Source organism: Podarcis bocagei (genome assembly GCF_964188305.1).
Source record: "Podarcis bocagei genome assembly, chromosome: 3".
NCBI lineage: Eukaryota > Metazoa > Chordata > Lepidosauria > Squamata > Lacertidae > Podarcis > Podarcis bocagei.
The window spans coordinates 42285090-42298306 of NC_138127.1; the positions used below are offsets into that span (position 1 = coordinate 42285090).

The 13217-nt window shown below is 38.5% G+C and overlaps 1 protein-coding gene across 9 annotated transcripts in view; it reads right to left on the minus strand.

The window, feature by feature from the left end:
- The window catches only part of TRDN (triadin), a 176982-nt gene that overhangs the window by 146843 nt on the left and 16922 nt on the right, over positions 1-13217 (minus strand). For 8 of the 9 annotated variants that reach the window (XM_081187682.1, XM_081187676.1, XM_081187678.1 and 5 more), the window contains exons 2-3: positions 7296-7499; positions 1699-1752 (exon numbers count right to left, since the gene is read on the minus strand). In XM_081187682.1, coding sequence (XP_081043808.1) covers positions 1699-1752; positions 7296-7499 — 258 coding nt within the window. The remainder of the gene's footprint in view (positions 1-1698; positions 1753-7295; positions 7500-13217) is intronic. The other variant, XM_081187681.1, reaches the window with a different exon arrangement.

Sequence of the window (13217 nt, forward strand, 5' to 3'; positions counted from 1 at the left end):
CATTTTAGTTTTGTGTTGTTTTATTTTTGCTTTAATAGTTATGGTTTAATTGCTCTTCTTTTTCACCACCCAAAGGATGTTAGATATTGGGCAGTATGGAAATATTCTTATTAAATAGTCTTAATACTAGTAGAAATAAGTAATAAATTAAAGATACAAGAGTCTGGTCTTATTTCCAGCAGAGGAGCAATATTAAACTCTGCAATTATGCACATACCGTTATCATTTTCTTTTTCACAATTGTGATACCTAAGTATTCAGAAAACCATATACAAATACCGGTATGTTTTCTTGTTAACTGTATACCTAATGTTCACAACAAATACTATTACCACCACTTCAGCACCTTAAGCTCCTTATGAATTAAAATATATACCACATAATTTGTGAGTTATTCGAAGAAAACCATAAAAGGTTCTCAAAAAGAGGTAGAAAGTGAAGGTTAAAATAAAATTCTGAAAGAAGAAGTAGATGATATAGATAGATAGATAGATAGATAGATGATAGAAATAATGACATATCTAATAAAATATGGCATAATGAATTTAATAATGTTTTAAGAACAGTGTTTGATATGGGTGCACAGTAATAAATTGGCTTCTTGCTGCCCAACAAATGGCTGATGGAATGGGAGGCGAGCCAGTCCCCACCCCTTCTAAGATAGGTATCTGATGTTGCAAACCTGACACACTAATTCCAAATCCAGTGTCAGGCTTCATTTGCAAATGATCTCAATAGCTATGATTCAACTCCAGAAACCATGTGCATAGCACACCTTTGTGTATATGGTACTTCATCCAACAAGAAAACACACACACAAAAGCCTGCCCAGTTCTACACATACATCACCTTTGATAGAATGCAGAGATCATCAACACACTATGTCAGGTGTGGGGAACCTTCCCCCCCGCTGTTGCTGAACTACAACTCCCATCAGCCCCAGCAAGCATGACCAGCGGCCCTATGTTGTTTTCAAGGGCATTAAAATGACTTTTCTTTTTTAAAAAAATAAGAAGATGGCATTTACATGCAAATAAACCCTATCTATTAATTATATTTATACCACCCTTTCCCCCAATGAACTGAGAGCAGCTTACATGTAATTCCCAGGTGTCTTCGGTTCAGCATTTGAACTGGATTTTTTCAACCATTCTCAGAGCTCAGTTACAGTGTACTTAAGCTGAAGTATTTAATGTGATTTAATGCCAATTCGCAAATGTACACATAATATTTGTTTTCTCTCCACGACGACTTCCCACTGAGTGTGCAAATTGACTCCATTTACAAGCATTGTGTTTGAAGTGCTATGAAAGTTTGCTTTGTGCTGCTTGACTTGCTATGGTTCATTCATGCATGCAAGCCCCTATTTAATTTTACAGTTATCAAATATGTGTGACCCAGTCCTAATAGCTCCATTCTCTTCAATCCGACTACATTGGCTTAATATTTAAGTCTTAAATCTCCCTCCCGTTCTTCCTTAACTGCTTTGTGGATCGGCACTTGAGTCGGATTTACTCCTTTTACCTCAGAGCATTTAGTTCCCAACAATGTATACTGCAGGTTTATTATGGAGTGTCTATATAATTCCTGTAATTTGGAAAAACAAAAACCCTTTGCAGCAATTGTGCAACTCAATACGATCAAAGAGCATGACAGATATGTTTGAAACGTGGAAAAAAAATAAAATGGGTTCCTTGCCTCTAGGGATCTCAGCTTTCCCCACATCTTTGTCAATATCAAGTTGATGTATTCCTATGAGAACAAAATACACATGAAGTAAGAGTAAGAAGAGGAAAAGTTAAACCTGCCTTCCCAACCCCCTCCCCTGTTGGCTTCCCACTACCCAGTCCTTCTACTGCCTTCCCAACCCCCCAACCCCCAAGGATTACTGCGCAGTGGGGATTAGGGGCTCACTTGTTATTATTCTTATGGGCATCCAGGAACACTGCAAAGCAAAGTGTCTGCCTGGAGCCATCTACCATCTTTATATCCCAAGGATACCTATGGGGCCCAAAGGCATTCTGGGAAATGAATATGATAGGGGATAGGGACCAGTGCTTCACTTTGAAATGATCCCAGCTACCCAGAGGGAGGGGAAAAAACCTAAAAATCAAAAGGAGTTTTGCTGGGCAGCAAGGATGGTATCTGTAGGTGCTGTGGCAGCAACAGCTGCTGCACTGGGAATCCCAGGGTAAGGCTACATACATTTTATATATGCCGTTTTATCTATCCCCTAAATTTTCCTGGTGAATGCTACACTTCCAATCTACAGAATATTCCAGGTCAATTTTGAAGATACACTGAAGAAATGGGGAATTCAGAATCAGGGCCTGTTACACGTAGGAAAGCAGGGTCGTATTTCACTTCAGTTGCAAGGTAATTGGAGCTGTAACATGTTATATAAGTGAAGACCAACGGAAACATCTTCCACAATATTTGCACATTTCACCAGAAGACCAACCTCTGGATTTGGGCCAGGGAAATGCTTCCAAATTTTCCTATGGAATGAAATATTACATGATATAAGGCTGTACAAAGTCCTTAACAGCTTGGGACCAGTTGACTTACAAGGTTGCCTTGGGCACTTTGTGTCTACTTGATAGCTTCAGTCTGTGGAACTGGCACTACTGCAGGTGCCCCATGATACTCTGTGCACAGTTGTAAGAAATTATTATTTTAGTGTGGCAGCAGCTACACTTTGGATCTCTATGCCTACTGACACCAGACTTTTGCTGTACTCTTTCTAGTACATGCTTAAAACATTTTTGTTGAGGCAAGTCTCTCCAGAGACATAGATGTTGATGAATTTTAATCTCTTTTACTGTTAATTTTAATAGCTTTCAAATTTTAAAAAATGATCTAAATGATTAATGTCAATTTAAACTGTTTTAATTGACCATTTTTTAGTTCTTCTAAACCGCTTAGAAGTTTTGTTACAATTAAGCTGCATATAAACTTTGTTATATACAATAAAATAAAATATGATGAAATAAGGTAAGATGACATGTTATATAGCTGGATCTGCAAATACAGGTCTATGCAGGGCTTTGTGGATAAAAGTTTATTTGCCTGATTCTCTTTTTTTAATATATTTTTATTGCTTTTTTCCAGATATAAATATAAAGTCAGATAACGAAAGAAAAAAGAAGAAAAGAAAAACAAAAGAAATCCAACTTTCCATTACATTTTTCCATAACCGACTGGACTTCCCCACGTCTCCCTCACCCTGCTTTCTTTACAATAAAAATATCAGCAAATTAATAGCTTGTTTCATGTGTTATTAATACTTTCAAATAATTCTCTTTTGGGTTCAAAATACTTATTATCAATTTACTTTTGCCCTAAAATAAACACAATATTATTTTAAACTTTAGTCCTTTCATAGTCATATCTTAATTTCCAATATACAAAATCTTATTGCTGGAGCTTAATTTTTCAATTCATGCAAATTATTGGCATTCATATAACTTATAATATTTTTGTAAATAGTCCTTGAATTTTTTCCAGTCCTCCTCCATTGTCTCTTCTCCCAAATCACGGATTCTGCCAGTCATTTCGTCCAGTTCCATATAGTCCATCAATTGCATATGCCACTCTTCCAGTGTGGGCAAATCTTGTGTCTTCCAGTGCTTTGCGATAAGTATTCTTGCTGCTGTTGTTGAATACATAAAAAATGTTCTATCCTTCTTTAACACTTTCTGGCCAACAATGCCCAAAAGGAAGGCCTCTGGTTTCTTGGGAAAGGTATACTTAAATACCTTTTTTAACTCATTGTAGATCATTTCCCAGAAGGCCTGATTCTCAAGGCTGGCTAGTTCTGCATTCCACATATTAGCTACATGAGATCCAGCCACCTTGGAAAATAGGCAAAGAACCAAGGAAGAGAATCATTCCACCTGAAGTTCCAGCACCTTCAAGATTCTTAATTGTCAAAATAGCTGGATGGTCCAGCATATAAGCAAGTTTTATCTGTCCCTTTGCTACCTCCAATTATCAGTACTAGATTAGGGCTGAAACAAACGCAAATAGACAAATTCACTTTCAAAATGCATTTGAAAGTCACACCACAAAGTTCACAATGCCTGCAGAATCAACAAAGAGTTGCTTTAAAAACAAACCCCCTGTAAAGCAGAAATATGCAGTTGTCCCATAATGGGATTGAACCTGCAACTTTGGCATTATCAGCACTACACTCTAACTAACTGAGCTATCCATGTCTGGTCATAGTCAGAATTAGATCTGCCAGAAGTTCCATTTCTTTCTTTCTTTCTGAATTTAAATCAGACTTCTTAATTTTTTTTTAAAAAAGAAGTAGATACCAACCAACCAACCCCCCCCCCATTAATTGCCAGTAAGTCAAGTCAAATGCAAGTTTAACATAGTATTTGAGCCATATCAGGCAAAATTCAAAATTTTGCCTTTAGAGAGCTTGTGCTGCCCATTTGCTGCAAGAAAATTGGAAATTTGCTTCGATTTTCTTTGATAAACACATTCAATATGGGCAAAGGTTTTCTTTATCTTCTAGAAATTGCTGTGAGGATTAAGCAATGCTGAATCTCATGAAACCCCAGATGGATTTGAAAACTAGTTCTCATGCTTATTATATCCAAATTGGATTAATCTGTTTCTTTGTCTGTGGTGTTCCATCACTGTTGCTGCAAGGACTGCGGTTTGGTCCAAAATGTGACAGCAAAAATTATTGTATATTCCCAAAGGAAACAGCCACACAAAATACACTTCTCCAACTCTGAATTATTTGTCTCACTTTTTCTTCCCAAGTAGCACAATCTTAAGCAGGTTTACCTGGAATTAAACTCCATTGCATTTAGTGGGCCTAGTCCACAGGTAGCCCAAATGATAACCACCAGACACTGTGGACTACAACTCCCATTATCCCTGACCATTGGCTATGTTAGCCGGGATTGATGGGAGCTGTAGTCCAAAACATCTTGAGGGCAACACATTGGCTTTTCCTGCCCTAGTTGGTGTGCTTAGTATTGCTGCTCAAATTATTTTAAAATAAAATCTTACATGTTTTTAGTTACTGAACTGGTAAGAGGTAGAGCCACACACTGGGGCTTCATAGTTTGAAGTACAACACACACGTTGCTCAAAATCCATAAGAAGATCTCAACATGAGCATTTCATATTGCTATTTTGCATTTTGTCACAAAGCAATTTTGTTTTAGATTCTACCACATCACCACTCGATGCAAGTCTAGTCAGTTTTGTTCCATTCAAGAATGCACCTCATATGTGTCAAACAGTTTGCCTGAATTCTCCATTTATATTAATACAAAGCTTTTTTAAAAGCCACCTTCTGCCACCTACCAATATACTTTTCTCTGTTTCTCTTTCTAGTCCTGGAAACAAAAGACAAAAGCCCCTAAAATCTGATTTATAATGAGAAATTAGAGAAATGTGCAGGCTTGATTTAGCCCACCACAGCTCACAGATGTTCCCAAACTTTTGGATGAAGGGATCTGTACAATCCTGGCCTGACAGTGGCTGGAGAAGCTGCCAACCTGACTGAACTAGAGCTAGAAGAAAGTCCTTTTTCTGGCTATGGGGAATCTGATGCTCCATATCCAGCCATACCTGAAGTCACATGGCCATGGCAGGATGTGGGGGGGACAGGTGTCTTACACAATGGATATCATTCAGTTGGGTGAAGCTTACAAAACAATCCTCATGAGAGGCTAAAGACAACCTGAATGGCAGAGCCATCATTGCATCTGAAGAACTGCTAAGTTGGGAAGGCAAATTTGAGGGCCCTGTGAGGGATTTGTGGGGGTTTTGATCCCATGAATGCAAAGCCTCTGGTACTCCAGTCTATCTGGCTGAGGGGAGATCTATCTCTCCACCAACGGGAGCATTGCTGGCAGCAGCTTCCTATCTACTATGGCAGACTTGGCAGAACCTCCTCTCCTCCTTCCATCTTGTTCTTCGGCCATGACTTTTGACTTGGGTGTTATTTGTTTAGCTGTTTGAAGAAAGGTCATCCCTTGATGAGTATGCAAATTTCAAAACAAATCTAGAAATTCATAATAGTTCAGCACAGCCCTAATGAGTGCTCATATGGAAGCATGTAAATGACTAACAGATTGGTCTGTGCAAATTATTTTGCTTAATTTTCTAATTTTAATGAGAGCACAGTGGATTAAACCTTGGTCTTCAGTTCATTTCTGTGATTGTTAAATAATTAGAAGAGTCATATTTTAACTGGCTTTGGATGGATTGCAAAGATTTGTTTAATAATTGATTTTTTTCAATTATATGTGAAGATATCAGTATATTGAGTGCAATTAAAATAACTGTACAAATGAGGGTACTTTATGCAGACAGATTTATTTATTAGATACAATCTAATTCCCTAATAATGGCAAGCTATTGTATGTGTGAATCCTTTTAGACTAATTTCTGTCAGACATGAAAGATATTTAAAGCATTTCAATAGAGTGAGTACTCAGAAGCATTTTAGTAGAGCTCGCCTGCCTGCCTGAAATGAATATACAGTGTTTCACCTAATTAATATTTTGAAAGACTTACATCATTAATGGTATTTAAAAGAAGACCAGTGTATTTTATATGAACCTATTAAATTGAGTAGACCATTAGAGCTATCCCATATCTTGCTTATTGAATTCCATTTAAGTACATGAAGAACACAAACCTTCTACATTTGAAAAACCCCTCAGAAAATCAAAGGGTTTGATCAGATTAACATTTAAAGGAATAATCTGCTGACATCATCTCACAAAGAAAATAATTCAACAGGTGTGTGTGTGTGTGTGTGTGTGTGTGTGTGTGTGTGTACATACACACATACACAAATTCTTTGAAGCAAGCTATGAGAAACATATATAGCATAATGTTTTCTGCTCTAGACTGTTTATAACTTATTTCTTATCTCTCTGTCTTGCCTGACACTGTAGTACCCCATCATTGGGAATGCAGAAGCTAACATCTACAGTATTGTACAATAAACTGATGGGAATATTCTAGGGGAAAGCTTGTACCTCCCACTTTCCCCAGGACACCATGTTAACCACTAATCATCTACATTTGCAGACCTAAAATAACATTCGTGATGTCAATATAATGGCAACCTCTGGATATAAATACCAGCTAACTGTACTGAATCTTTTAAAATTAGACAATATACTATTTTCAATTGTTCACTCCCACACTTAGCTTGGAAATAGCAGTCATTTAGTGGTTCTCAGAAGGACCTTACAAACTGTATCTACTTTGAAAGTGATTACCTTACATTTTGTAAGATATACGAGTCTCACCTGCTAGGGTTTTGTAATCTACCAAGTCGAACATGACAATGGCCACAGCTGACCAGGTAACAATGAGTGCAGCGACAAGTAGCCATGCTGCTGGTGAGCTGAACGTGGTGGCAAAGTCTTCTGAAACTTTCTTGGACACTTTCACATGTGGCATGGGGACTGTTCCATTCTTGTTGTCTATCACTGTAGTGGTGGACACAGGTCCTAAGAAACAGGTAAAAGAGAGGATATAAATACACAAGTCTTGACGGTTGCACCTCCCAGCATTAAGGAAACATTTATACATTTGTAGAATTTAGGGCACAATAAAAAAAAATGAGATTTGCTCTCAGAGCTCAACAATAACAAAGCTGTGGATGGAATCATGAGAAGAAAATTCAAATTGCATATATCTATAGCAGAGCTTGTTTGAAGGACTGGATCACCATGGCTTAGTTCTGGAAACTGCCTTCAGTTCCAGAACAGGTAGAAGGCTTTTGAGCATGAACACATGTTCTCTGTCTTGCCACAAATTAACAACATCTGCTCTAGTCTCTACATTTAGGAATATTGGGGCTAAGGTTCAAATTAAACCAAAATGTTTTATTGTACAAGCCAAAGGCCATGACAAAGCCCCACACACACTGTCAGGAAAAGAAATAACTGTATATAAAAAACAGAGCCACTGCCTGAAGTCTAGGGTTCATAAGCTGTAGGGCATGATTGCCTGGAACCTTTCAAGTCCTGGCATTTCTCCAGATTCTACTATAGTTTAAGAAATTAAGCACTGATCAGAAGCAGTAAGTATTTAACTTACAAATGGGCAATCTAACAGCATGCTATTATGTAAGTAAGTGCAAAGATAACTGAATTCTTATAACACGCTGACACAGCTGCTGTGTTCCATCACATTACTTCCACAGAAAATAAATTTAACATGGGGAAGATGTCTCAATTGCCCCTTGACCCTTGTATTTAACTAAAACCCTCAACAGAGTTTGATACCCCCCAAAAAAGTCATAAAATGTTCATGATGCAAATGAAATAATGCCAAATGAAGGCTACACATCAACTTTATTTTTGACTTTTTAAAAATTGGACCCTGCCTTTTCTCTAAGGAGCTCAGTGTATTGTGGACTGCATTACACACTTGTATCTTCACAACAACTCAACAACTTGAAGTAAGGTTTGTATGAAAGAGAAAGATTGGCTCAATGTCACCCAGCAACCATCATGGCAGAAATTTCTACTCAAGTCTCCCTGGTCCAAGTCCAATGCTTTATTTGTCTCATCACACTACTTCTCTAAACATATACAAATCTAAAGTTATACATTTAAATGAACCTCCAGACTCTTGGAATAATAATTTTAAAAATCACAACATGTCTATCTAACTGGTAACCACCTAACTTCTTCCAAAATATGAGAACTAGCTAAACTGAAGCTCAAGGCTAGATTTCAGCAAAATATAGTAAGGTAATGCCATATGCCAATTTCAAAAAAGCCATCGCCACCTGTCAGCTGGCTAAGTGATAGCTACATCTTTATGACATACTAGTATTTAGCATACTTCAATTTTAGCAGTTAAGAACACTATATTCTGCACACAGTTCAAGAGTGTGGTAGTCTCTGGTTTCATTATATAATATTCCATGGTGCTAAAATTAAAATACTTAAAACCAACAAGCAGAAGGGTACTTTCACATGTTTTTTTCTACTCTAAATACCCCAACCTCACCTTTTTGCTTTTTGTAACGGGAGTGGTGATGCCTACATACATCCACACGGTCTGCATCAGTTCTCCATTCAGTGCCAGCAGTCCATTGTGAGCCTCTGTGTAGCTCTGATTGGCTAAATGTTGTCGCTGTTGCCAGGATAATGACCAGTTTGAAGACCAGTAAGGCACCAAAGCTGCATCCAATCAGATCCGGCTATGTGACTTGATGGCAAAGCTTCTTAAATAGGCATTGTCCTCACTCTGAATGATTTCTTTTGCCCTCTGTGAGCCACAGCTGTGCCATATAGTTAAGGCACTCTTATACCACTTTAGATGATGCCTTCCCCTAAAGGATCCTGGGAGCTGTAGTTTGTTAAGGATGCAGAGGTGTTTTAGGACACCCCCTCACAGAGCTACAATTCTCAGAGCAGTTTAACAATCTTCTTCACCAAGAACTCTGGGATTCTTTGGAAGAAGCCATGTCTATTAATAAAGTGGTATATAAGTGCTTTAAATGTATGGCTGATTGGTTACACAATGATGTCAGTGTTACCCGGATAGAGACTTTTGCGGTCTCTCTAAAAATGTTTTGGATTCTTCCAAAGCTTTTATTCCTGGCTTTAAAAGCTTCCAAGGAAGATTAACTATCTTCATATTGATAAAGAAGTAATCAACCCAACAACAATTGTTTTCAAAGCTACAGAAAGCCCAAGAATTCACACTTTCCTAGTGATCCATTTTAGGAATGCCCTAGTAATTGTATGTTTTTACATTATGCGGATTAATGCACTACCATTTAATAGACTGCAAAAATATAGTATTAAAACAAATTCCGCATTCAAAAGATTGTAAGGTTGGGTACAGAGGGAAAATGACGAAGATGGTGTCCCATTAGAATTCAAGTGCTATTTTCACAGATTGCCTATTACCCTCAGAGCTAAAATCTTGGAAGCACTTGACTTTCTTATATTAGAAGGTGAGATGCTTATGGAATGCTTCACTATCAAATCCCTCCACAATTTTACAGGATAAAATGTGAATTTACTTTTCTAGAAATGTTTGCTATGAGTACTGTTAGAATCCATGGCTCTTCCAGGCTGGATTTTTGAAGTGGGTAGCAGGTTGGGAGTGAAGGAAGAGGTAGTGGTGCTGCAGTTGTAGAAACCTATTTTCACATCTAAGGAAGTATCTTGACCTCTTTGTGTAAATAAAAGAATTTAGCATGCATCCTAGGGTTAAGAAGCCCTAGCAAGGCTCAAGTCCTCATGAAAATAATTTGATTCTCTGTTCAGCTCAGTATTTCAACATGCCTGCTATACTAGGGGGTGGGGAGAGTACAACTTGGTACATATTGGGACAGTAGCAGTGTGTGCTTCCAATAGGTGCTGTAAGGTAGAGTCTATGGGAAAGGTAGGCAAGGTTTCTTTGGATACCAAAGGGATCAATACAATGCCCTCTATTGGCAGCAGATGCCTGCTGGTCTTGCACCAGGCCTAGGCATTCAGTTTTGACTGACAGGTATCCAGGAGGATCAAGACACCTTGAAGGCCCACAGTCATGGATTGGAAGTCAATCTTCACAATTGGAGCTATTGTCCTTACAATCATTTGTGAAGATCACAGACTCCCTCAGTCTCGCCACAGAAGATTCTAATGGTTTTCAGAGCTGACAAAAGCTATTCTAATTGGCCTCCTTGTCAGCTCTGCAGTTCTAACCCATTTTGCTTTTGTACACAATTTCCCTTGTTCTTTGTCCTCTTTTCATCTCACATTCCTTTCAAACATCCCAATGCTGATCAAGTGATTTGTTTTACACTCAAGATTTCTAACTTGTGATGTCGTGTAAGCCGAACAAGATTGGCATGCTACATAGCTTTTGCCACTTACATGAAATGTGGTCTTATTTATGAATGATGCATTTGGTTCATGAATACTGTCTCATATACTTATATACAATCCATATGCATATTTCTTTTTCTTTTCCATTTTAAATACATCTCTTATTCCATGTCCCTAAGCATAATTTTGCTTCAGTCAAATTGCACCAGGAAGGAAAGTCTGCTGAGTAACAAACAGTTATTAAGATCTACTACACAATGCAAAATTACAAATCAGTAACATTACGCATTCAAAAGTTGAATGTTGGGTGAGTGTGCATAACACATTCTTCTTCTGCTGCTGCTACAATGGCTGCTACTATATAACAGTTATATAGGTCCATTGATGCCGGTATATAGCATTACCTAAACCAAATAACTAACGGTTTGAAAAATCTACAGGAGCCACATCTTATATTAAACATTAGGAAGCTAAGCAGGAAAATCTAGTGTTTTTCTGAAATTCTCCTGATCTGATTCGCAGCACTACCAAATTTTGGAGTTTCAAGCCCATAGAAAATAAAGGTACAGAAAGGGGCAAATCATTTCATTCCTAAGTAAACTCACCCGACTCCCCATATTTCTCCCATGGAATATCCATATGGTGTGCAGCTTTTTCCAGCTTCACTTCAAGACACAAGAGGTTGAAGAGCAAAGGTGCTTGCTAGGCGGAGAGGTGAATCAAGTCTGAATTACATTGCTTGCATGATTGTTCTTCAAACATAAAAAAGGGAGTACTGGGGATAATTCAATTCTTTCCTCCTGTGCCTCAGTCTCAACAAAAAGCTCCCTTCATCGAAACTGTTATTCGGTATGGTAGGATACTCCTGTTGCCCTCATAACAAACAGCATCTTTAGATGAGTATTTTTATATATATATATAAAGATGTAACCTTGTGCACAGGGCTACAAATGATTTCTACAACACACATCCTTGTTTATTGGTACCAACTGTTGTGAAGTCATCACACTAAAAGCTATTATTAGTTACTAAAAACAGGGTTGGATTAATTGTTCTGCCGGTAGCACAGTGCTAGACTTCAGCTGAATTATGAAAGGTGTTATGTATTTATCTGCAGCTTGCAGTGTACTGGCTTGCTCATCACTGCAAGTTTCCCCTTGTGGTCTTCAAATGCAGGGTGTGCTCTGGGGGTTGATTTTCAGAATAAATACAGATGACCATTTACCAAGATGGTAACTTGCTAATGCTGAGGAAGTTATACCATTCACCAGGACGATAACTTGCTGTCATAAGGATATAATCACTGGGAAAATATATATCATTTTGTCAGGTGGGGAAGTAAATCTCATCCATCTGGAGACAGAGCTGACTTGAGTTCTCACAAGGACTCCACTCTGTTCCCAGGGAATAAAAGGGAAAACTCAGCTCACCTTCTATCACATCTCCCATACATCCTCCCTGTAGTCAGGCTTGCACCTATCTATCATTGGGGCTAGCGGTTTTGTTTTGTTTTTACCTTGCTACAGATTATAATCGGTTGCTATTATTTTGGGCCAGGGAATAATTTTTCCTTCAGGTAAATCTGCCAACCTGGGCTTTTTGCCTACCTCATAGCAACTGTCACAACTTTAGTGGGTAGGGCATTGGGTGAAGCCTTAGTCATGGTTGAAGGGGAGGTTGTAAACCTCTGCCTGCATCTCCAAGGGAATGAGTATACTATTAAAGGGATCCTGGAACAAGTTCTCCTCTCCAAATGCCCAGACAGGGACTAGGGTCATAGCATCCCTTCAAAAGGCAAACCACATGGGGTAGTACCTATTTAATGTATGTCTTGGATTTCCTCGCCACTGGTTCAACCTCTGGGAGAATCATCCAGCAGGTGGGCTGGTTGATATGGGTTATATACCCAATGCCTAAGCCCAAACGCCTTACATCTGTAATCAATAAAATTGTGGCCTAATTTGAACCAAAGGATTGTTGTCATGAGCAGTCATTCAGTTACATTGCACAGAGCAGGTTGGCGGGCTCACATCTTCTGGGCATGCAAAAGTTACCCCCCTTCCTTTTCCATTGATGGAAGTTTCTGCTGGATCAAAAAGTTTTCAGTCAGCAGAGAACCATGATGCAGCCAAAGTTTCAGGTCTGAGAATTTAAATTTCATGTTCCTGAACGTGCATTGCCCACTGTACAACAAAACATTAGTGTAATCCTGTGCTGCATGAGGGCCTTTGCAAATGAGGGGGTGAGCCATAAGCTCCAAGTGCCCATACTTAAAAGGACCTGAGGAAATGTGGTTGGGAAAACCTTTTGGCAACGATTGCCCATTAGAATAAAGTAGACAATACTAGGTTGCATGTTGTATATGGCAGCTTCACATGGTCATACTAA